At 39.8% G+C, this 27,648-nt stretch overlaps 1 protein-coding gene across 1 annotated transcript; it reads right to left on the bottom strand.

Annotated features, from left to right (window-relative positions):
• Positions 1-523: 523 nt before the first annotated feature.
• LOC139448835 (uncharacterized) lies at positions 524-27,648 on the bottom strand. Its single transcript, XM_071230361.1, has 4 exons — positions 27,594-27,648; positions 4,716-4,840; positions 2,903-3,239; positions 524-1,029 (listed from the first exon to the last, which is right to left on the bottom strand). Exons 1-4 carry the CDS (start codon positions 27,646-27,648, stop codon positions 524-526), a joined length of 1,023 nt encoding a protein of 340 aa, XP_071086462.1.

Below are 27,648 nucleotides of genomic sequence, written 5' to 3'. Positions count from 1 at the left end.
AGGGGGGCATTGGAAACAGTGTCTGTTTGCGATAAATAGAAGAACATAAATCAAAATAAAATAACAGTCAAAATTATTGCAGTATGCAATAACTTTTTACAGTAATGGCCTTCATCCAATTAAATGTATCTTTGATCTGAAAACAAAGCAATAAAATGTGTACTTACTGGTTTGATTCCTTTGTGTTCAGGGTCACATACTGAGAATTACTGACACCAGCCCACAAATGTTTTACTCAAAGTGTATTAACTATGGCCTGATCCCCAACGTTTGCTTTTTTTTGTTTTATCAAAATATATATGATTTTTGAGGTACAGTATTTTTGTAACTTAAAATTGTGAATCGATGCATTTTATGTGAAATCTGTCATTGTATTATTCGATGGGTTGAAGTCGCATTCATCTTACATTCTTTATAGAAATATCAGCATCCTATGTTTAATGCATAATATGTGGCATAAAACATCCAATAACACGTTTTGATATTCACACATTAATTCTCATAGTTGATACACACGTATCCGTTATGTTTTAGAACACGTTTTCAAATACTCACAGAAGAGCCAGTGTCCATCAGAGCCAAATCCCGTGGTGATGCTGACGTATCTTATTTTGTTGGGTGTTGTGTCTGTCCACGACATGAATTCCCGTCTTCCAACAGTGATGCCATATCCCACTGCTACTCGACCATCTTCATAGCTTATCCAGAATGGTAAATGCTGATCCGGAGAGAGAGGCTTGTGAAGAGCAAATGCCTCTTTTTTGCCCTGCTTACTTTCTCGGATGACAGACTTTGTGTTGCCAAATCCTCCAATGACGATCTCGTACATGTTATTGTCAGTGTCGCCGTCGTTGGCGACCAAGGCAATGTGGGCGTCGTTAGAGGCTCGTACCCAGAACACGAGGGCCGGAATACAGTTACCTCTTCGTGTCAAGCGGACGCCACGGGTGGTAACAGACTGGTACTGGTAGACATTGTCTGTTGCAACACCTGCTATAGGTACCCCACTTAACAAGGTGCTCTCGGAATCTGAAGGAAAAAGCGGTAATATGATTACATCTTAAAAATACATAGTCTGTTTCTGAACACTAAACGTCACATTGGTAGTATCCTAAAATGTAGCGACGAGAGCAAATCATACATAATTCAGTTAGCGAAGGTTCAGCAAACTAGGAATATAAATTTCATAGATGCAATACAAAACAAAATGTTCTGTTGATAGTTAAATATAATATGCCAGCCCAAAAAGAAGGATTCAATGACAGCATCATACTACAGACCAGTAGGGTCAACAAAAGTCCGCATGACCTGTCTGGGGAATGTTAATTCCCCGCTCGTTGCAAGACCAACAACAAGTCGTGCAATGGTTTAGGGTAACGGTGTCGTACGCGAGTATCAAGTTCGTATCGCATTTTCAGTTGGGTTTATTTATCCATTTTTACCGTTGAAATACATTATTTTCGATAATGTTGTAGTTCCTGAATTTGTTTCTGAATAATGCATCATCTTCAAATAATAGATAACAATAATAACAATAATAAGACATAAATGAAAACTATATCCGGTTAGAATTGTATCACACTGGTGTGGTAGTTTTAAATTTGGGTTGCTAATTCAGTATATAACCTCACTCCGAGTTGTATATAGAAAGTATCAGAAGAACCATTATGGTTATTCCTCACACAAGGTTATACATGGCCATAACATGGTAAAGAATACTCTTTTATTTTCTCATGGTTTTAGTTTTATATGGCTGTGTCAGTCAGTTGGAAAAGTAAATATGTTTCTTAAAGAATTTCGAAATTTGTCTATAATTATGTTCTACCAAGAATGGCATTCCACTTTAGAGGATAGTTCACGTTATGAATATTACAAAACCTTCAAGACTTTACTTCAACAATTAATATAATTTTCAGTACTCACTACGGAAAACTTCAGAAAACATTTAATTAGATATTGACTTGTCTTACATGAAGCTGCATTATTCTTATAATCTGTATCTTTACATTTTCTAAATTTATTGAAAGATCTGAAACATTCTGTGGTCAAAGCAATTATTTACTTCATTTCTCACTTTGCCAGTTTTTCTGTTCCTGTCAGGTGAAGCGGACAACATGCCTCTACAATATATTCTAGGCTTGTATCAATACATATAAATGCACTGTCAAGTCATTATTGAACAACGTCAGATGAAATAAACCGTTGAAGCTTTTCATTATCCAAAATATATCTAAAAACACTTTTACAGTTAATATTAGGGTGGTTTCAGAAGCTTCTTCCTGGCTGGAATTGAAAGGCTTCATTATCGATATAGACCCTTCCACTGATATAACACCTGAGCTAGACATAAAGGAGCCTTCATGACAAGAGGAATGACTTCATCTTTCCATTAGTCAACTGACAACTTTCCAGCAATATTCCAGCAGCTACAGCCTTTGGTGTCTACATTTCACAACTTTTAAGGTACAATCGAGCATGCTCTTTCCACCACGATTTCAAAGAGCGTCATACGACTTTTGCTTCAAAAGTGTTTGATCTTGGTTACAACATTTAGGTCCTCAGCAGAACTTATAAAATTTCTTGTTGTGACTTGTACTATGTGTTCCCATGTTGTCCCAGGTGAGCAATTGAATTGCATTTGCATGTGACGGGTACCAGCGGTGGGGCAGATACACTCACCTTTTTGCGAACTCATGGGGTCATTCATAGACACATGCTCATGATATGGTCGGAATTGTTCAATGGAATCTTATGAATATGGAATGTGTTTTGTCGCTGTAAATTTATTATGTTAATGGAAATATTACTTTTGTGTTCTTAGTTTTCAATTCCATTGATGATATCATTGGAATACCACTCAAAGACACTCAACCCATGCTATCTCCTCTGTATTAATCCTTACCAAACTGCCAGGACCCAGAAGACCCGAACCCCGTTGTGACGGCGAGATAGTTGACCACATAGGGAGCTGGGTCCGTCCAGGTCATGAACTGTCCTGCGCCAACAGTCGTCCCTGTGCCCACTGATATCACACCTCCTTCCCAACTGATCCAGAAGTCGCGGAATTCCGTGGAACTGAGAGGAGAATGAAATGTTTCGACCCTGTTGGTTCCCTGTATGCTGTTTCTGATTATAGATCGCGTGTTGGCAAATGCACCGAGGACGATTTCGTATATGTTCTGTCCCGTTTCGCCATCATAGGTGAGCAAAGCCACATGGGCGTCATTTGAAGCCTGGAGCTGTAAGCATTTTTAGATATATTATCATGTCAGCGTAATAGTAATCAGAGACATACAAATGTTGCATCAGCATTGTTTTAGCCTTATAGAGTTATACAGTTTAAGTCATAATTATTGAGAATTGAAAAATCTTGAAAATTGTAAATATGAAAATTTCCCCCCAAAATAAAACATATTTTAAGTGAGCGCAAACCTTCTATAATCACATCATAGTAGCATCAATATTTTATCAGACCACTGTTTGCTTCCAAACAAAGTTTTATACGATTGGGCATATTTCCTATGAGAGAGGTTAGAGTCTCGTGGGTGAGAGAGTCCCAATATCGCACCACCTCGCGCTTCATGTCATCAACTTTTGTCAATCCCTTTTGGTTCACCGACTCCTTCATGAGTCCCCACATATTTTCTATAGGATTTAAGTCCCGGCTGTAGCTAGGCCAGTCCCAAACGGTCACATTGTTGTCCACAAACCACTGCCCATTTCTTCATACTGTAGATTTGGATACATTTACTTTCCCTCTATTTACCATTTCATGTTGCATATTTGAGATACTCGCCCTTCTGTTTTTAGAAGCCAAAATACCCATTCTCACACGATCACCAAACACCAGTTTTCGAGGTCTCCCCGCTCCTTTTCTGTGCTCAATTCCCAAACCATTCTCAATATTCTTCTTAACTTTATACACTGTAGAAAGAGGAGTATCTGTGCCCTTCTTCTAGCAGCATCAGTGATGCCTTCATCATGGAGCTGTAGAATCAACCTTCTTTTGTCCTCTAAACTCATTTCTGACATATATCAGAAAAAATCGTCTGCTCCGTAATCAAGGGAGATAACTCTAATTTGCTACTTCTAAAATTGAAGAAGAGTTGCTTCCCTTTGACCATACCTTAATTTTAAACACTTGTCAATATTGATATTTTATGTATGCTTCCTTGAATATGACATTAAAATTCACAATAAATTTGAACCAGACTATATGTATAGGAAGTAATGAAATCAAAATTTTAACGATCGTAAAAAGACGAATTAGCTGCCAGATACATTACGGTTTCGGCATGCTGGATGCTCTCAAACCACGGTGGAAAAGAAATGCCTCCTCTTTTCATAGTTTTGAAGTAGTGACCAAAAACACATCTAGGCTCTAACAAAAGAAAAAAACACCCCAAGCCTAAAATATTATGCAACCAAAGCAATATATGTTTAAAAGCTCTCCATAATCCAGCAATTTGAACCAAATACCAAGTGACTCAATACTTAAAATGTCGGTGAATGAGCTCTTGGTGTTTGTGGAATAACTCAGCGACATATATTTTCCCGTGTGAACGAACTGAACATTAATGAAAAGAACGCAAGCATGTACTGTAAACACCCAACACTCCTTTTGGGTTGCCCTCACGACAAGCCTAACACTGGGGACGTATTCTGACTCTGAAATAATGAAAAGTGACGAGGAATGATGAAATAAGATACTTTACTTTGAACTTGAAGGATGTGGCTTGTGATCCTATCTTCACATCCACCTCCTGCAATGACTGGTAGTTATACTGGGTGTCTGTCTCAAGCTCTACATAGTGCCTCGTCGCTGACCCGCCATAAGAGTCTAAGAAAGAAAACAAATATTCAAGCACTACGACCGTGTCATATCCGCGCCGATACGGTACGATGACACGCAATCATGCATGTCACCACCCTCTTACGAGACACGCATTAATTGACGGAATCCTTGTTTAACTCATTATCACGAATGCATCATTGGCAACAGTACAAACGTCAACGCCAGAGAATAACCAGTCTCGATTATCCACCGAAACAGATTCCAGTGTCCAGGAAATATCGGGTGCAGATAATATGAATGGAACATAGAAAATCGGTCTAATAACATCCAAGCTTGCAAACCCTTGTCTTCCCTCCACAAAGCGACTGATGGATCGGGCGGGGAATACTAGCTTGAATTTTGCTGAGTAAGACAGCCGGAATAATACTTCTGGTGTACCTACAGTTACAGGCCAAGTAGTAAATCAGATACTAAGATGTAAATCCATGCCTTATTTAGCGATTTTATAGTGCCAGACCACTGATGCCAGTGGATACCCCACCCAGACACAGTACTCACTACGGAAAACTTCAGAAAACATTTAATTAGATATTGACTTGTCGTACATGAAGCTGTATTATTCTTATAATCTGTATCTTTATATTTTCTAAATTCATTGAAAGATCTGAAACTTTCTGTGGTCAAAGCAATTGCTTACTTCATTTCTCACTTCGCCAGTTTTTCTGTTCCTGTCAGATGAAGCCGGACAACATGCCTCTACAATATATTCTGGGCTTCTATCAATACATGTAAATGCACTGTCAAGTGATTCTTGAACAACGTCAGATGAAATATTTCTACCTTTCTAGCTTTTCATTTCAGACAGTATAGAGACTCAGAGGCGACCAATCCTTTTTTTTAACTTAAAGTAGAGCACACGTTCTCTCCAATCAAAAGATCAACATTTTCTAGGGGTTCTGTCACGGAGCTGTGCTCCTGAGACCAGGATGTCCTTAAACAAGAATAAAGTAATAATTGAAAAACGTAACTTGACTCCTAATAGTAAATAGGCACTTGACCTAAAGTAAGCAATCACAGGAAAGTTGGTTATCGACGGATTACTTGGAAAATGAGGTACAAAATGTAAATATAAAAGCCTAGCAAATACGTTTTAGCTAAATACCACTAGAATACGTCAGTACCAGACAGAAAACCGCCCTTTAACCAGTAAGCATGACGGTCTCGTGATACCTGGAGGTAATGATTTCGTGAAAATCAAAGTAACTAAAACAATTTCAATAAATTAATAAATTTGTATAGATATACTAGGTAACATATAACAAATACATCCATGATGAATGTATCCGATTAAATCCTAGTGAATTTCTTGAACGGTTATTAATTCTTCAGGTTCACACAGTGCCGATTATGGCTCCCGCTTGAGATCTGACAGCGCTTCGACACAAAAAGTGAAAAAGTCGAATTACTGTCCTCAATGATCTGGAATGTCCTGTCATTGTCTGAACGCAGTCTTAAACGTTCGTAACAGAGTCCTACGGATCGGGAAACACCCAGAGAGGTCGGCACATCACACCCGGCAGTATGGTGCGTCCCGTAACATTCGGGAATTACAATCGTGTCTATGTCGTGACAGATTCTGCTGTATCGGATCAAAATCGTAACAATGTCCTGTTTTGTCTGGACGGTGTCCTGTGGATCGTGATGAACGTGCATGAATTGTCCATTGTCGTTTCTTGGTGATTGAGTCCAGATTGCGTCCAGATCTTGCCGAATGCGAACCGTCTTTCTCGGTTCACTGTCCTGCCACAGTCTGATCTCTGTCGGATCGCATTCGGGAGAATCGGGACGCTGTCAGAACAGATTCGGTCGTTTTTTAACCATGCGGAAGATACAAATCGGATCCGATTCGGATTGAAAACGGAGAATCGGGACGAATTCTGCTGGAAACGGCTGAATCAGGACGCTTCCTGAACAACATCTGATTGATTGTGAAATTCCCGCCACGAATCGCAGGATCTTGATCAGAATTTTGACAAATTTTCATCGGGAATGGTTCTATCTGAATGTGTGACTGAGCCCAAAAAATGAACGTGAAGACACCGGAGTAGGCGATTGCTGGAGTTTGCCGAACGGTGACGACGCCGGGCAATTAAGAGAGAGGGAAGCAGTACTTTCACTAGACCGTGACGAGACTGGTTTTACGACCCGGTGACAGGCACCAAAGTCACGTACCCAAATATATGGCGATAGGCTATTTCAACATTCTGGCCTATTGATATGGAAAATCTTTAAGATGGAGTCTGAGAATAATAAGCGCTAGAGAATAATATTTATTATGAACGTAAAGACACTGGAGTACGACGACCGTCAGACTTTGTTGAACGGTGACGACGCCGGGCAATTTTTGTTTCGTTCGTTGTTTAAAACCGCAATATTCCACCTATATGACGGCGGTGTGTAAATAATCGAGTGTCAAGCAGACAATCCAGCGATTGACATCATTAGCATCTATCCACACAATTAGGATATGATGATATACATCAAACAAGTGAGGAATTCTGCTCACCCGATCCCGTTAGTCGCCTCTTACGACAAGCATAGTCGCCTTTTACAGCAAACATGGGCTGCTGAAGACCTATTCCACCCCGGATGATCACGGAGAGGGAAGCGGTACGGTCATTAGGCCGTGACTACACTGGTTTTACGACCAATTCACATGTACAGAAACATATGGCTACAGGTCATTTCAAGATGCTGGCCAATTGCCATGGAGCAAGTAGGAACCTGAGAAGCAGATCTTTGAAAAGGCAATCACGACCTTTGTGTTCAAGAGAGTGTTTGACCTGAGTAATCATGGTCTACACGCTGAGTGAGGTGTACATGTAGGTGCATTTCACAAGACCAAGGAGCGTCCATTCCAATTTGGAATGAAAACTGCCCTTTAACCAGTAAGCATGACGGTCTCGTGATACCTGGAGGTAATGATTGGAATGACTTGGAATGGTTTGGAATTGTTTGGAAGTATGTTTAGAAGGAACACGTTAAAATATGTTTTATTAGTAATTTGAACAATAAAAAGACTGAATTTTCTATTGAGTTTAAACTATACATAATAAATAATAAACTTATCTCAAACATTCACTACTTGTCTGTCTAGCGAGGGGCTTTTACAGTCGCATTCTCCCTTAGCTGAGAGAGGGACCCGCACTTGACTCAACAAGACAATAATAGGTCTCAAGATTAAGTTTTCGGCTGGATAGCAGCTGCCATTTAATTATAAAACAGACAGTCGTCTAGACGGCTCACATGTAATTGCGCCGACATGTTCCTAAAGATCATAAAATGGACAATCTTTGGTAACATCTAATTTATTGTTGTCTCACGCCAGAGCTTTGAATAATTCTGTTCATTGAACAATTGGAATTCAGAAAGTTATCAATAATTGTTTTACTTTATATAGGATAAGATAAGTTTACAACATAATATGATCATGTCAGGACGTACTACAGTCAAAACCATATATTTGAAAATCAATTTAATGACAGACTATGATTTCCAAGTCCCGATTATCAAATCAATGAGGTATCAGTTTCACCACATGTGCACAGACCGCCTATACTTATATATAAGCAGATTAACATACATTTGTGAATAGCACTTAAACTTTTACCATTGTCCATATTAACATAATAATATATACATATATACAAAACAGGACATGCATTTAATAAATATTTTCCATAATATGGATTTCCGAATATATAAACGACTTTAACGTTGATATTTCAGACAAAAAGTCTCATGTCTTTTAACGTCCAGGGGAAAAGGGTTTGCTTTCACAAATGAACATATATATGGTTAGCGACCGTCATTATACAGCCAGGGGAAAAATTCGTTTGCTCTAACTGCCTTCACAAAAACATTCCAGCCCTTAATTACCGAGGCAGCTGGGCATTGCCTAAAAGTCGGGCCGGGCCGGGCCGGGCCAAGACGGGCCAAAGTGTTATTGGCTAATTACTTCATTTCGGTTGCAACACACACACATGACATTACTGAACAATCACCAACCCAAAACGTGCAACATGATTAGGTATTTCGGAGTAAATCAGAAATCAGAAAGTGGAGCTGTGTGTAATCGTCGCTGATCTAGGTAACACGTAAAAGAGCAATCGTTAAACGGAATAAGATTTGAAACGTATCAAATACTTCTAGCTATCGCGATACAAATTTCCATCTGTCGGCATAGCGTATATATTTATAGGATAGTACTATATCTATGTAAATACCACTTAATAATGTCACTGCTCATCGTGTATAAAGCAGACACGTTGGTTAAAGTAGGCCTCTTCTCCCCATACTCTCAACAGTCTCACAAGTGTTCGGTCCAACTTGTCCCGGGATGTCAAAATCAACTTAAACCTCACAGATGTAACATGAAATGGATTCACACCTATAGATGAGTATTATATCTACCTAAATATATCTTTATAGTGTCTCAGATCGCGGTTTTTAAAGAAAACAAGGTGCTCAAAGTGAAGCCCTTTTCCCTCTGCATTCTCAACATAGTCTCTTATCAGAAGTGTTTGGCTTGTGTTGGGTCTGACTTGGCCCGGGCTGTCAAAATCAACTTTAAACACACAGATGTATCATCAAATGTGTTTACATCTGTAGCTTAGTATTTTATCTGCCTGTATACCACTTTATAATGTCACAGTACATCGTATTTAAAGAAAACAAGGTGCTCAAAGTGAAGCCCTTTCCCCTCTACATTCTCAACATAGTCTCTATCAAAAGTGTTTGGCTTGTGTTGGGTCCGACTTGGTCCGGGCTGTCAAAATTATATTTTCTTGAATAACATGTTGTTTGCATGTAGAATATATGTCCCTGTTCACCTATCTAGAAAGTCAATAAGCGAAATAAAACTGTGCAGAGTAACAGACTGTGCATTATAGATCCATAGAAATACGATTGCATAGACGATCGATTCAGAATACAACAGGTGTAAGGTGTAGCTAATTGAAATGTATCTCGATCACTAATTGAAATGTATTTCGCAGGTAATGATCAATACACATTGTGACAGAAAAACAAATGAAGGATTGAGTTGAATTTTAGTTTTGCGAAAAAGGTCCGTGGTTTCTGTGGATGAAACTAAGTTTGACAATGTTGCAAATGATCACTTTCTTTGACTTCATTACGGATTCCCCAACCTGGAGGAGAATTGTTTACAGTGAAGTAAAATTCTAATTAAGATTTCTTAAAGCTGTCACTGTGGCAAACTTCGATATCACGGTACACAATTCTATTGTAAAGTCAGATTGGGAGTTCAAGATGGCGCTATGTATTTTTATCTCGAATTTGAAATAAGCGGTTAAATTTATGTTGTTGGTTTTTTGTTGTTGTTTTTTTACGCCACACTCAGCAATATTCCAGCTATATGATGGAGGTCATGCAAATAATCAAGTCTGGACCTGACAATCCAGTGATTGACATCACGAGCATCAATCCACACAATTGGGATAAGATGACAGTCATGCAACCAATCAACCAAGTCAGCGAGCCTGACAACCAACCCGATCCCGTTAGTCGCCTCTAACGACAACCACAGTCACCTTTTAATACAAGCATTGGTTGCTGAAGATCTGCTGTAACCCTGATCTTCACAGGTCCAAATCTATATGTATTTTTATGATGAGGCGGTCGTGATCGGAGAATAGGTTCGAGAGTTCGGTACACACATTCGTGGTAAATATCTTTCATGTTGTGGATGATAGGGATTTTGGCATGTTTTGAAGAAATGTCATCACTGTCATACTTTTGATGGTACACAAAACGTAAGCATTACCTCGAACATGCTTGTTCCGGTTACAAAATATATGCTTTACCTTTTACTGATTTTTGTATTAATAACATTACAACGTTTCTCAAGGTTACAGACTCCAAGGATTCATTAAAGTGCATTTTAAGCACCTAAAATTGACAACTATCACCCTGATCGCAAAACTCCTAACGGTTTTTACTAAAAATAGATAAGAAAACTTTTGCTGAACCCGAGATTTGAATGACTGACAAATACGTACTTTCTTGTTTGCTCATACATAAAACAGCAGTGAAAACATGATCTAACATGGCTTAATGTGGAATGTGTCTAGGATTGTAAACTATCCATATTCTTCCAAATTGTATGCATACACATGTGTCAAGTCTTTATTTGGTTTTGTGTCTCTACCCGCTAACATATGTGGCAAGATACACTTTCCAGGATAGTGGACGATGTGGACACTAACGTAAATTTCTACAACATGTCCAAACATTCCCAAACAGGCAGAATCATATGCTTTCTGAAAGTCATGAATGGCGAGTATAACAACTTGGGAAGCCAGCTTGACATTTCGTTAGTACGGTCCTCATACTGTCTTTGCCTTGTTTCTCCTGAATCTCATTAGTTTCAAAAGAAACAGATAAATCGGTCATACAATGGTTTCATTGGATTTATCAAAAAGGACCATATCAGGTTTGTTCGCTTGGATACGCCTGACTCTGTAAGTGGGCGTATTCCAAAGACTTTTATATGTAATTATCATTTCCCACGACGCCCTCTGCATATTCTGGGTCGTACCATTGATGGTCTCGGAGTCAAAACCACACATTACCGTAACAAGAGGATCGAACCATGCCAGAGATACTGTCACACATTGACGTTTTCGAGTGGCAAGTGACCGGTTCTGGGTCGATTTGAGATGGCACTTCACTTGATTGACACTCATTTCTGTACTGTCCAGCACCATCAACAAAATAAACATTAACATTGATATTCAGAACTGCATCAATGGGTCGTTTAGGAAAATCCATTGAATGACTTGTTTTCAGTCTTGACATGCTTCACAAGAGGATCTTCAGATAAATAAATATGTGCAATAGTGCCAATTAAATTCAATCATGAAAGGCCTCCTTGTTAATCACACCATAGACGTTAAAATATGGTGATCATCCTCATCATAAACAACTATCATCATCATCATTATCGTTATAATGTTTATGTTCCCGTCACAGTACAGCGTATTTAAAGAAAACAAGGTATAGATATAAACACATTTGATGATACATCTGTGAGTTTAAAGTTGATTTTGACAGCCCGGGCCAAGCCGGACCCAACACAAGCCAAACACTTCAGATAGAGACTAAGTTGAGAATGTAGATGGGAAAGGGCTTCACTTTGAGCACCTTGTTTTCTTTAAATACAGCGCACTGAGACACTTTAAAGTGGTATATAGGTTGATACTATACTCGGTTATAGATGTGAATACATTTGAATATACATCTGTGAGGTTTAAGTTGATTTTGACAGCCCGGGCCAAGTCGGACCCAACACTTCTGACAGAGATTTTCTTAAGAAAATACAGTAAACGTGTTTGACTTTAACGGATCAGTTTTCTTTAAATACGATGTACTGAGATACTATAAAGTAGTATATAGGTAGATATTAAACTCTTTTATAGATGTGAATATATTTGAATATACATCTGTGAGGTTTAAGTTGATTTTGACAGCCCGGGCCTAGTCGGACCCAATACAAGCCAATCACTTCTGATAAGACCGCGATCTGAGACACTATAAAGTGGTTTATAGGCAGGCATAATGCTAGTCCATAGATGTAAACACATTTGATGAAACATTTGTGTGTTTAAGATTGGTTTAACCGGACCCAACACTTCTGACAGAGATTTCATAAGAAAATACAGTAAAAGTGTTTAACGGTTCAGTTTTCTTTAAATACGATGTACTAAGATGCTATAAAGTGGTATATAGGTAGATAAAATAGTAATCTATAGATGTAAACACATTTGATGATACATCTATGTGTTTAAAGTTGATTTTGACAGCCGGGACCAAGTCAGACCCAACACAAGCCAAACACTTTTGATAGAGACTATGTTGAGAATGTAGAGGGAAGAGGGCTTTACTTTGAGCACCTTGTTTTCTTTAAATACGATGCACTGTGACATTATAAAGTGGTTTATAGGTAGATAAAATACTAAGCTACAGATGTAAACACATTTGATGATACATCTGTGTGTTTAAAGTTGATTTTGACAGCCCGGGCCAAGTCGGACCCAACACAGACAAAACACTTCTGATAGAGACTATGTTGAGAATGTAGAGGGAAAAGGGCTCCACTTTAATGTTGTTGTTGAATTAGGTGTTTAAGAGGTCGCCTTTTGCCTAGGCAATTTCGGCTGACCTGTCCCTCTTTGGGACTCCTGTGTGTGGGAAGGGTTCACATATCTATTGTGAGTTCTGTGTTCACATCATTTCTGTTTTTGTATTGATATGATTTCTATTTTCTTATATTGATATGATTTCATTTTTATCCTTGGCTTCTCTGTTTATATACGTTCGAGCAGCTGTATATCTCTCAGAAATAAGGTTAGTTTGGCCTTCTCTATTGCATCTCTTGGCTCCAGGAGATCTATGACAGATAGCGGATCTAACTGCAATTCTTGTTTTAACCTAGCCCGGGCTGGGGCATGGTCTTGATATTCTAGTAACACGTGGTCAATGGTTTCAGCCTGATTGCAAGATGAACAAACCTTGTCATAGTGCTTTTTGTGACCAAGTCTGAGGCGTGAGATAGCAATTTCAACTTTCCTTTCATTTGAGTATGAGTTTGGCTTTTGTTCAACCTTGGGTTGAATGTTGTATAGCGATCTGCCGATCTTACTTGCGTCCCATTAGGCTTGCCATCTTTCTGCTATGGGGGCTTTGATTTTGCTTTTTATCTCTAGTTTACTAAAGGGAACTGTATATCCGCTTTTATCTAGAGCTAGCTTCGCCAGTGAGTCTGCTTTTTCATTTCCATGAATATCTATGTGAGAGGGGATCCAACACAGCTCCTTCTGTTGCCCTTGGTCCGATAGTTTGGTATATTCGTATAGAATATTGTTGACTTTGTTTTGCCTGGAGTTTGAGTTTCTGCCATTGATGGCCTGAAGTGCACTTAGCGAGTCTGATAGGACGACTGCCTTTGCTTCCGGGAGTTCCGGTATGAGTTTGAGTGCATGATGAATTGCCTCCAATTCAGCCGTGAATACTGACTGACCATCAGGCAAGCGAATTGAATGTGCTTGGGGTTTATAGCTGTGGATATGGATCCCGTAACCAGCACTGTTGTTGATAGGATTCTTGGATCCATCAGTGTATATATGGGCCCAGCTGTCCCAGGTAGTTTGAATTTTAGTGATAGCTACTGATCGTAGTAGGGTTGGGTTTTCTCTTTTAGTGACTTCTGATGTTAAAGCAGTGACAACTTTGGGAGTTAGTAAAGTTCAGGGAGGGTGTAACCCATTGTAGTGACTTTCTGGAGGCTGAATGTCATTGCAATTGTGACTTTGAATGAGTTGACGTACTAATATCCCAGATGGCTTTAGGGAGGGATTTTTTCGAGCTAGGGCTTCATCTCGAGTGTTTTTGTCTTGCCATATCTTTTTAACCAAAGGGTTTGATGTTCGTCCCCAGAACGATAATATTGCGTGCTCTCTTCTTAGTTTCAATTGGAGTTCTCCCGTTTCTACTTGTAGTGCGCCTGTGGCAAGCATTAGGGTTTTGTATTGTATTCTGTCTAGGCGCCTCAAGACAGTATTTGATGCTGAATGAAAAGCCTCACCACCACAGTCATTTTTTTATCTGATAAGAGATTTGTAGAGGTCCAGCTGAGTGCCCCTCGATGTGCCCCAAGATGTGCCTGAAATTGCCCGTAATACGTTCAGGTGTTTTTGACATCTGTTTTCCACATATTCTATATGCTTGCGCCAATTGAGGTGTTGATCAAGGATCACCCCAAGAAATATTGCAGATTTTTCGCATTTGATAGGTTTGCCTTTAATGGAGACACGGGGTATCATAGCATCTTTCCCCCGGCGTTTGAATAGAACTCCAACAGTTTTTTTCACTTGAAAGGGTGAATCCCCATTTATTGCACCATTGATGTACTCCGTCCAGGGCTGACGTGAGTTTTTTTTCTAACTTGTGATATATCTCTGTGCTTTACACATATTGCTCTGTCATCAGCGAATTTAGAAGTTTTGAGAGTTGACATGGTCAAAAAGATCATTGATCATGATATTAAACAGGGTTGGGCTTATAATGCTGCATTGTGGCGTGCCATTGTCAAGTGCCATAGGATCCGATCGATTGTTCCCTATTTTAACTGATAGCGACCTGTCTTGCAGGAAGCTGTCTATGAAGTTTGCCATGTTCCCTTCTACTCCATTTTGTGATAGTTTTGAGAGGAGTCCGCCATGTCATACCATGTCGAAGGCTTTGCTGAAGTCCAGAAATACTGCGGCTAGGTATTGTCTGTTTAATTGAGCTTTTTTATTTCATTTTCCAGTCTTAAATTTTGATCTAGACACGAGTGTCCCTTCCTGAAGCCACTTTGGTCAGGTTTTATGTGGTTGCCAGTTTCAAGGTGATGCATGAGCCTTTTTGTAACCATGGCTTTGCACATGTTTGAGGTGAGTGAGATAGGTCGATAAGAGTTTGGTAGGGCTTCATCTTTCCCTTGCTTTAGCATGTTAGCATGTTACCATGCTTTTGGGACTTCTCCTTTGGACCATATCGTGTTATACAACTCAGTGAGTAAGCCTTTGGTTTGATCAGGTAAGTTTTTCAATATCTCGTAGCTGGTTGTGTCAAGACCAGGTGCTGTGCCTTTACTATGTTGTATCGCGTCATCAAACTCTGTCACAGTAAATGGTATATAGTATACCAGATGCTTGCTTTGTGGCCGTTTTGAGATCTTAGGCATAAGCATTTTTCCTTTTTGAATTCTTCGCTGCAATTTGTGTTGCTGCTGACAGATGAGAAATGCTCAGCTAGAATGTTGGCCTTTTCTTTGACTGTATGGGCGTTGGCTAACTTGGGAATTTTGGTGGGTTTACACTTAACCCTGATTGCATGTATTTTGCTCCAGACTGTTTTAGCATTTGTTTTCTCATTAAGGGATTTGCAGAAGGTCTGCCATGACTCTTTTTTAGAATCGTCTATGAGTTGTTTAATTTCGTCCTGGCTGCTCGGACTGATTTATCACTTTTTGACCTATTTAGGGCTTTCTTTCTCAATCTCCTAGCTTTTGCTATTTCCCTGTTCCACCGTGATACCGGCGTTTTGCCAGTTTTGTGGTCTTTTCTTGGAATTGATTTTTCAGCTGCGGCAATATTTGCTGAGGTGAGATTTTGGCAAAAGATCATCCGAGGCAATATCTGAGGACTTGAATGATATACATTACTTCCTGAATTTAGGCCAGTCAGCCTTTGCATAGTCCCATGTGGGCTGAGAATTGGGCTGTTCCTCTAATTGTGGTGGGCTACCTATGTAGGTGAGTATAGGAAGGTGATCGCTTCCCCAAGTGTCGTCATGGACTTGCCATTGGCAATGTGAGGCGAGGTTTTTGGTGGCAATTGTGAGATCAATTGAACTCCACGTGTTGTGGACTTGGTCATAACATGTGTGACTGCCGTTGTTCAAAGTTATGAGATTGTCGCCCTCAACACATTTATCTACCATTTTGCCGTATTTGCATGCACCATTCCTGTCTTCCCAAAGAGGGCTGTGGGCATTAAAGTCAACAAGGATTATCCCATTTTTGCCTACTATTTCAGCTAGTCTTAAACTTGTTAGTTCCATGTTCGTTTCATGGGTAACCCTGTGATATATGTTAGCTATGCGTAATTCGTCGCCATTTGACAGTTTTAGGGAGATTACTTGGGTTTCAAGGTTTCCTACGTTTGCTTCGATATTTTTAAGGGTACAGCTGTCGTTGACAAGGGTGATTAGTCCTCCTCCCTTGTTGCCAGGCATAAGTCTTTTTCTGTCTTTTCTATATTGGGTGTACCCAGGTAGTGTGAATTTGGCTTTTTCACTGAGTTTAGTCTCCTGTATTAGAATGACATTAGGCTTCATCACCTGTTTTTTGACGAATGCAGTCAGTACTTACTTACTTACTTACTTACTTACTTACTTACTTACTTACTTACTTACTTACTTACTTACTTACTTACTTACTTACTTACTAACTTACTAACTTACTTACTTACTATTTCTTTGTTCCTTTGTATTTCATTATTTTGGAAGCCAGTTTGAGGATGCAGGACGTGGCTTTGGCTTTGACACTCATTTTTCTGCTTGTAATTTGGATCAATGCCGTGGCAATGAACTCTACAACTTTGTTTGTGTTCTGAGCCTTTTGTTTACCATGAGCTGGTGTTTTCTTTGCCTGACTGATTCGTTTGCTGTGTTCCTCAGTTTTAGGATTATAAGGCATGGGGTTTGATTGGGGAGATTGGGTCTTTTCCCCCTTGCGTTTTGCAATGGCTTTGTGCCTGTGGGCAGGTGGATCAGTGCTCACTGATTTGATTGTTTGCTCAGTGCTCACAGATTCCATTGTTTACTCAGTAGAGTGATCAGTAGTTTTTCGACCTCAGTGGGTTGAATAGATTTGGAGTCAGATTGCTGAGTAGGTATTTTATTTATACGTTTGCTGATGAGCAAGCGTTTAGGACATTTCGGCGCCAAGGATGAATGACCCTCTTTCCTGCAGTTTGTACACCATGTGTTGCAGTTTTCTTTGCAAGAAACGCGGGAGCAGTTTTTGCACTTGGGTGACTGGTTACATGATGTTTTTGTATGTCCATAGAGCATACAGTTTGTGCATTGGGTTGGCCTTTTCCTGTATGGCATGGTTTCTATGCCCTTACCACCTAGATTAAGGTGACCGGGGACTGACTGACCAAGTAATGTGAGTATTACTACTCGTGTGTTGTTTGTGCCCATTGATTTGATCCTGAATGCCGACAGGATTGTAGGTTGAGGGACTTTCTTTTGGGCTTGACAGATAATTTGATAAAGCTCGTCGTCATTAATTTTTTTGTCTAGATGTACCGCACATCTGACATTGCTAAGCCACTTTGGGTTATCCCATTTTAGTTTGATCCCGTTTATGCTTTTGGGCATATCAATTGACTCTGTGAGGTTGTCCCCGATAACAACATACCCACTTCCACACTTATTTATTCGCAGTTGCAGTTTGTACCCCAAGCGAGCAACCAATAGCCAGCCAAGGAGAACTCCAACATCGGTAATTATCACGTCATCCTTTCAGCCTTATTCACATACTCTTAAAATCACTCTCACCGTTTGTTTGTTTGTTGTTTAACGCCAACCTAGCAGTGTTTCAGCTATAGGACAGCGGTTTGTAAAAAAAACAGTCTTGGCCAGACAATCAGTTGCAGTTTGTACTCCAAGCGAGCAACACTCCCCAAGCCAGCACAGAGCATTGCCTGATAGCCAGCCAAGTAAACTCCATCATCGGTAATTATCACGTTATCCTTTTTCACATACTCTTAAAATCACTCTCACGGAATTAATCACAAAACCCCTAAATCCTTAAAAAACAACAACACTCAATAACCAACACCTTATCCTCCCCAATCTCCCTAACCCAGCTCGCACTCATTTCTACTCACTACCCACGCCCACCACTCAAACACCCTTTGACCCAACTCCTAAAAACAAAAAACACCTAATCCCCCCCTTCTCCTAAACACAACGCTCGCTCTTTCCTACTCACCACCCACGCTCACCACTCACATACCTCCACTCCTTCGACTAAATATATCCTAACCCCCGCTTTCCACTTGTCTCACCTTATCCCAGCCTTCCAAATCAAACTAAATCTTCAATAATTAATCCATTTCCCAAACCCTCCTACTAAAACAAACAACAAATAACCAGCGCAACCTCCTCCGCCTCCTAAACACAACTCACCCAGTAAAAAACAACAAACCAACTCACCTCCCCAAAACACCACTCCACCACCACTCACCACAACACACGCTCTCCAACTCTCAAACACAACACCCAAACAATATGACTGACACCCACAACGCCTCTCTCGCAGACAGTCCAGCTCCTCACTCACCCACGCCTGCGGAAGCGCACAACACTTCTTGGAGGTCACTCGAAAACATCGTCCCGACCGAGTATGGCGAAAACACGACATACACAACCCCAACCAAACCAGCTAACTCGTCACCTCAAAACACCAAAAAACGTAAACTCGACACATCCACTCCACCTCCATCGCCCACACCCTCCCCGGCCGCCTTCCTCACCACCTTCGCCCTCTACTTCTTCTCAGCAGGCTCAGGCACCACTCTCTCACTAGAACTTTCGGCAGATACTTTGGTTTAAAAGACAAAAAATAAATTACAACAATATTAAAAAAGCCAACAAAGGATACCAGATAATCTTTCCTAACCGAGAATCTTACAACGCAGCAAATAAAATAACTCAAATACTCCACGTCACGGTAATCAAACAAACACCTACTTGGCAACAATATACTCGAGGCAAATCCCTCCAACACACTTCACTTTCAAACCAATGCCCACACAGACACACACTCACCCAGCAGGCCAACAAACACATAAACATAGACACGGCTAAAATCCAAAAACGAAAATTTGCTACACCTGCATATAAACCACTCCTCCCTACACGTGCACCACACCCAAACACCATCCCACAAACAAACACCACACCCATAACCGACAGCTCTGTCTGGGACCCCTACCGAGAAACCGCACCCACCTCACACACACAAGCAGCCACTCAACCAACCACGAACCCTCCCACATCTCACATAGCCAAAACATCAACCCCCGCATGCAAAACAAACCTCAAAATGACCACCACAACACGACCCTCATCCAAGCACCCTACAGCCCATATGGCAACAACACTCTCCCACAAGCAAGCACAACAACAAAACACAAACACTAAGACAACATCAGCTACACCCATCCCGCAAACACCTTCACAACCCTCCACATCACATGCCTCCCCCATGGAAACTCAATCAGCTAAACCTAATCCAACCGATGACGAAGATTTCTCCACTACTGACGAAACAATAGACACTATTCCAACTAAAACAAACCAAACTCCCCAACAAGCCAACATCCCAAACCAAAATAACCTCACCTTACTCCTAGCATACATGCATAGTCAAATCTCACCAAAAGCTAGTATGAAACCCTTCCACAAAGTAGCTTTCAATCTAAAATTAACCGATCTTCCCTTCTTCCTCTTTAACCTCCATCTAAAAGAACTCACCGAATAAAACAAAAAATAAAAAATAAATCACCAATCACCCGAAACCAATAATGGAAGGACTAAATATTTTTCAGTGGAACGCCAACGGACTCACCTCCCACGGCCATGAACTAAGAACCAAATTTAAACTAAATAAAGGCCCTCACATTGCTTCTCAAAAAAATCCAAATTCACACTACCTAACTACAACTCAGTTAGAACTGACAGAGCTAAACCGAAAACAAGAAGAGCCGCAGGAGGACTAATCATATTTATCAGGGAAGATATAAATTATGAAGAAATAAAAATAGACACGCCAAACCTAGAAGCCAGCGGCATTAAAATCACATTAAATAACCGAAACATAAACATCATAAATATTTACCACAGGGCGGAACAAAAAGTCCAACCTGAGGATCTAAACAAACTACTCCAAATAAGCGATAAATCTACTATATTCCTAGGAGACTTTAACTCTCACCATCCTACATGGAGCATAGATGATAAAATAGATAATCATGGCAAATTAATCTCCGAATGGATAGAAACAAACGACCTAGTACTCCTTAATAGCAACCAACCCACGAGGTACGATAAGATAACCCAAAAAATGTCGGCTATCGACCTAACCATATGCACCGCAGATCTAGCCCAAAGCCCTCAATGGGAAGTGCACAACGTCCCGCTAGGTAGTGACCACTTCCCCATAAACATAACCATAGGAAATACAAATGTACCAATCTAAACAGAAAAACAAGAACCAAAATTCCATTACAATAAAGCTAACTGGGACCAATTCCAAGATATCTGCAACGAAGCTAACTTAAACGAAATAGAAAATAAGGATCCAGAAACCTATTGTAAAAACCTAACAGACTATATAATAAACGCAGCCAAAACCTCCATCCCCTTCAAAACATCTAAGACAGGCAAACCGACCGTACCATGGTGGAATGAGGAAATAGAACAGACTAGACGAAAACGTAAATCAGCCTTCAATAAAGCAAAACGCGACTACAAATATTTAAACATAGCCCACGAACTAAACCACCAGGTTCAAAAACTAGTCCAAATAGCCAAAAGTAGAGACTGGAAAAAAATCTGCGAAGGTATAAATAACCGTACAGATGCCAGAACGGTCTGGCGTAAAACCCACGCCATTAGAGGCTTAAAACGACATAAAAAAAACCTAACATTAAGAACTCAACCAACCCCGCCCAAAAAGCAAATAATCTCGCCAACCACTTTTCGGCCGTTAGCAGTAACACCAACTTCAGCCAAAAATTCCAAGATAAACTTAAAACAGAAAACAAACCCACAAAAGAATCAAACAATAACAATCTAGAAATAAATCAACCCTACACAATGGAGGAGCTCCTCTACGTAATACAAAACAGGAAAAAGGGCACAGCTCCAGGATTAGACCTAACCTCTTACCAAATAATTAAAAAACTCCCCCTAAAACTACTCCAGGCACTACTCAAACTATACAATCTCATCTACCTAAACGGACAGGTTCCTACTCCTTGGAAACAGGCCCTAGTCAAACCAATCCCTAAACCTAATAAACCAGCTAATCAAGCTAACTCATATAGACCAATATCCCTAACTTCAAACTTATGTAAAGTAATGGAATCAATGGCTAAAAATAGATTACAACATTACTTAACCCAAAATAACATCATAAACCCAGATCAAAGCGGTTTCACTCCTGGCCGCTCAACCCTAGATAATCTCGCCCGACTAGAACAAGATATTAAGACAGGACAACTAAATAAACAATATACCACAGGCATCTTCTTAGACTTCTCTAAAGCTTTCGACATGGTATGGCACGATGGGCTAATACAAAAACTTAAAAAAATAGGACTCAAAGGTCAGATAATAAACTACATCCAGGACTTCCTAAACAATCGTAAAATAACCGTGGGTATAGACCAAACTCTATCGGACCAATGTCCTCTAGAAAATGGCACTCCACAGGGCAGTATCCTCAGCCCTACCCTCTTCAATATAATGATAAACGATCTATTCGAGGGCCTATACCCTAAAGTAAACACATCAAAATTCGCGGATGATGGAGCCATCTGGATCCGCACTAAAAGCATGAAAATGGTCCAAAATTTACTCCAAAAATCTCTAAATAAAATACAACAATGGGCTGACAAATGGGGCTTCTCCCTTAAATCAGAAAAAACAACAGGAATAGTATTCAAACCTAAAAACATGAAACCCGCCTCCCTAATCCTCCAGCTAAACAATCAAACAATCAAATTTCAAAAACAAACCAAATTCTTAGGACTTATTTTCGATGAACATCTCACCTGGGATGCTCACATCCAAAACCTAACAACTAAATGCAGTAAAGACCTAAACACCCTAAGATGCCTAACTGGCTCTAACTGGGGAGCCTCCAAAGAAACTCTCCTCTCTCTCTACATAACACTAATTAGATCAAAACTAGACTACGGTTGCGCCATATACAACACCCTTAACAACTCTTTATCTATAAAACTTGACTCAATACAATATCAGTCTCTCAAACTAATTACACGCACCCAACATGGCACCTCCTACACCTCACTTCAGGCCTTAACAGGAGAGATGCCACTTAGTCTACGCAGGGAACAGCTAAGCTTAAATTTCTGGGCCGCGTCCCAATCAAACCCTCTCATCCAAAACTTAATAAACCAAAACATCAGCCCTAAAAACCAAGCTCTAGCTCGTAAACACCCCTTACTTACCCCAATATCCCAAAGAATAACAAACTACCTAAATGAACACCAAATTAAAAATCTTAAACAAAACTGCAAACAATCAAATATCTTCACCGCTAAACTTAAAATACCCAAAATAGACACAACACTAGCAAGCCAAATAAATAAACAAACCGACCCAAACATAGCTAAAACTACCACACTAGCATACATACACGAAAATTGGCCAAATTGGTGTCACATTTACACAGACGGATCCTCAGATCCGACCTCCAAACACACAGGTTTCGGAGTCCATACCACACAACCAACTAAAACCACACAATCCTTCCGACTCCCAAATAACCAATCAATATTCACGGCAGAACTAATGGGCATGGCCTCAGCCCTCCATAATCAAGAATCCAAAAACCACAAAAAAATCCTAATACTTACCGACTCCCTAAGTGGGCTGCAAGCCCTCCAAAACAAAAATACCAAAAACCGACCTAAATTAATAAATCAAATACTTAAAAACTCCAACGACCTAACTAAGGCAGGCAAACAAATAACCTTCTTGTGGATCCCCGCCCACGTAGGAATATACGGTAATGAAAACGCCGATAAAGCAGCTAAACTATCCCTCAAAATCCCAGAAATAAGCTTAAACTTACCCATCTCAAAATCAGAAATTAAAAGTGTAAACAAGCAAAAAATCACAAAAAAATGGCATAACCTTTATCTAAACTCAAATAGCCAAATCAAAAAAGTACTCAGCAAACCACTAACCAAACCAAAAATTCTCCATCCATCAAAAAAAATCGACAGAGTAATCACTAAACTCCAAACAGGACACACCAACCTAAATAACCACCTAAAAATAATTTTAAAAAACACACTACAGGTAACTGCCCACATTGCAAACAACTAGAAACCCCAGAACACGCACTCATCCACTGCACACACTACCTCACACATCGAACCGCATTACAAACCACCCTCAATCTAAACAAGACTCTCACTCTAGAAGCAATACTAAACCCACAAAATAAACTAGAAAACTTCAAGGCCTTAGGCGTATTCTTAATCAAAACGGAACTAATAAAACGCATCTAAAAACATAATAACCTACCAAATCAAAATCACATAAACAAACAAACATCCACCATACCCAGCTCCCTTAGTTCTCCTCCCCAACCCTATCGGCATCTATTCCAAATCTCAAAATTCCAAAATTCTATATAAGCAACCCCTAAAGTCCCCTCCTAAGGTTGCACAGGCCACCTTCGCCCCTTTCGGAAACACATTAAATGGCCTGGCCGGGCCCGTGTGCGAAATACGCATCAGTCGGAAAGCGCACGTTAAATCTCCAAAGTAAGTAAGTAAGTAAGTAAGTAAGCAAGTGTTTAGGACATTTCGGCGCCATGGATGAATGACCCTCTTTCCTGCAGTTTGTACACCATGTGTTGCAGTTTTCTTTGCAAGAAACTCGGGAGCAAATTTTGCACTTGGGTGACTGGTTACATGATGTTTTTGTATGTCCATAGAGCATACAGTTTGTACATTGGGTTGGCCTTTTCCTGTATGGCATGGTTTCTATGTCCTTACCACCTAGATTAAGGTGACCGGGGACTGACTGACCAAGTAATGTGAGTATTACTACTCGTGTGTTGTTTGTGCCCATTGATTTGATCCTGAATGCCGACAGGATTGTAGGTTGAGGGACTTTCTTTTGGGCTTGACAGACAATTTGATAAAGCTCGTCGTCATTAATTTTTTTGGTCTAGATGTACCGCACATCTGACATTGCTAAGCCACTTTGGGTTATCCCATTTTAGTTTGATCCCGTTTATGCTTTTGGGCATATCAATTGACTCTGTGAGGTTGTCCCCGATAACAACATACCCACTTCCACACTTATTTATTCGAATAATATTTTTGTGCTTCAGCTCTTTGGCAATTTCTTGAGCTGTTAGGATCTTATTAAGATCTTAAGAGAAGTCTGTGCTAAAGACTTCTTTTTCCCATTTGGTTTGTGGTCTTCTATTTTGTTGTGTCTTTGATTCTGATGAGACCGATTTTTGTCTTTTCTGTACCATTTTAGCCTTAGGTGGGCTAGATTGAGGCTGTTTGCGTTTAAGCATGCCTTGAGCCCATAGGGCACTATAATCGATGTTTTCTTTGTTTTTAGTTCCTGAGAACGTGAATCTGTCCTGAAAACGGTCAGGGACATTTAGCCCAACCTGACTATGAGTCAAGTTGGTTGTTTTTTTGCAGTTTTTCGGATGACCAAAGTGAAGGGATTCCCTTCAATTGGGTTGGGCTGACCCTTTCGAGAACTGGGCTGATTCTCTTGAGAGTTGGGCGAACTCTCAACAATAGTAATTTCTGGGCATAAGTCCGCCATCTTCATTTTCAAGTTCATATTTGTCAGTCCCAGGGGCCTGGGTGATTGACAACCGTGCAGTTTAAGCTGGTGAGCGAACCGAGCTTGGTAGGCGCGGAGGGTTGTGTACAGTACGGGACCTGTGACACAACTGTTTGACAGGTGTCATCAACTGGTCAAGTAACATCACGGTTTGTATATTCACGTTGATTGGACAGTCTAGACTGGCGCCAACTAATCATGACGGCGTCTTCAGAACAGAACAGAACTTTATTTCTCCCAGGTTAAGGCTTACGTGGATAACGGAAAATTTTGTTTTAGCGATAGTACATTTTTAATTCAATCTGATATACTTTCCTTGATTGATTATATGACTGCGGTCGTAGATCCGGATGTATCTAAATATGCTCAGTAAATACACAGGGTTTATTGTTATACGATAAGGATGAATAGATACAATTGAGTATTTATACCCTTGATCATAAAGTTAGTCACTACTTTTATTTTCACATTTTCGATTTGTATGATTTGGGTTATGACTAAATTGACAAAATAAGAAATAATTCCGTGTATATGTGTATTATAAATTGTACCCCAATACGTAATTAAATTGTGTATAAATAAGGACACTAGGTTAACTACTGTAATATATTATTTGATAAATGTATTCACCTTTAGTTGCGTAATATGTCACAGAGGTAAGGCTAATTCATAACAACTAATTGTCCCATTTATTTGGCTTCTATCTTTTATATGAAACAAATACTACAATATGGGGTGATAAACTTCATTGACAATAGACGTAGCATATAATTGTCCGCATGAACAGTCTACTCTGTTCCAGATATGTTTATTCATTTTGTCAGCATTTAAATCGTTGCATTCCTGGCTCAATGATTCATTTGACGAAATCTTGTTCCCTGTTTTGAATTACAGTCAGATAGTTCCAGACCAATTATAAAATTTCCAGTCCTATGTGTTGCGCATAATTCTGAAATAATTCGAAGTTCATACTCTTGTACAAACACTTATCAAAATTCATTTATACCTAGTACTATTATGTACATATGTATATTAGTTCAAATTATAATAATGAGGTCCGCTATTCTCGAAACGGTCTTTGTTCTCCGACAACCGTTAGTCGGTATGGGAAAACAAAATATTTGTTTAATTGTTCAAAGTTCATAGTCGATGTCATATGATTATAGACAAGGAAGATAAGAAATTAAATATAAAGAGTAGCCACTTTTAAATGACAGAAATTCGTTTAGTTAAATTTGCTTATGATTTGGTCTTTTCGTGGTAAATAGTGCCAAGTGCCAAAATACTCTTAATTATTTACTTTCATGTCATTACTAATCTCACATAAGGTCAAAAGTTGTACAACGTTTAACAGATATGATTATGACATGTTGTATCCAAACATATCCAAACATATCCAAACAAATCCAAACAAATCCAAGCTTGGAAATATGACCTTTACAAATTTTGGAATGGTCATATTTCCATTTGGAATGGTTGTTTTTTCAAGTTTTGGATTGTTTGGAATGGATGATATTTTGTCCAGTGATTTTTTTACCAGTACCTCTACGTTAAAATCTGTCGCCCACGATAGGGCCGAAAAGAGGATCAAAAGTGGAGTTTCAAATATCTGTATGGGTTTTACTTTTTTGTCAATATTTGAATATCCCTCGTCTAATTTAAGTCATGTAAATTACACACGATAGTATTTTTGCATTTGAAGTATCTTGAAAAATGATGTTCCTTTATTTTTGAATGCCGCACTCAGCAATATTCCAGCTACATGACGATGACCTGTCTCTCGTGAAGGTCCGGGTCAGAATAAGCCTCCATCAACCCATGGTTGTCTCTCCCCCATGAAGATCCGGGTTTGAATTGGTCTTCAGCAACCCACGCGTGTCGAAAGAGGCGACTAACAAGATCGGGTTGTCAGACTTGATGACTTGGTAGATGCATGTTATCCTATTCCAGTTGTGCATACCTATTCGCATGACATCAATCACTGGATTGTCTGGTCCAGATTCGATATAACCAGACAGCCATCCTACTGCTGGGTACGGCGTTATACAACAAACAATAAAAAAGGACACACACAAAATAACCGAGTCGAGTCACGATATTGGGTACGATGACACAATATCAACCAAGTTACCGACCGTAACATGTTTACTTTGCCCAACATCTCACAGTTCGTCGATCGTACTATTTATTTAAACCCACAAATCAGAAAACCAGCGCTTACAATGATTAACATGTCCTTGTAAGACGATGCTTGGAAATCGTGAGCCCTTTGGGATATACAAAATCAACCCTACCAAACAGTGAATCATGGTCAAGCATGTCCTGCCAATTCGTGATGCGAGAATCAAATGAGATGCACATCGGCAGATCCTTACAGGATATCTCCATGCGTTTACCTGGATTGGCCAATTCGACAATGACCTCTCCAAATCTGACCAAGCAGGTGTCACCAATGGCTGTTTGATTACATGCAATGTTTAAATATAATCTACTTTGGTGTCCCACAACTTTTGATACTTACTTCTTACGAAGACACAGGTAATGGTCAACAGCAACACAAGCGTCAGGGATGTCAT

The sequence above is a fragment of the Haliotis cracherodii genome, unplaced genomic scaffold (genome assembly GCF_022045235.1).
Source record: "Haliotis cracherodii isolate W230 unplaced genomic scaffold, xgHalCrac1.p SCAF_7, whole genome shotgun sequence".
NCBI lineage: Eukaryota > Metazoa > Mollusca > Gastropoda > Lepetellida > Haliotidae > Haliotis > Haliotis cracherodii.
Note: the sequence above shows the minus strand (reverse complement) of the source record. Positions and strands in the feature narration are given on the sequence as shown.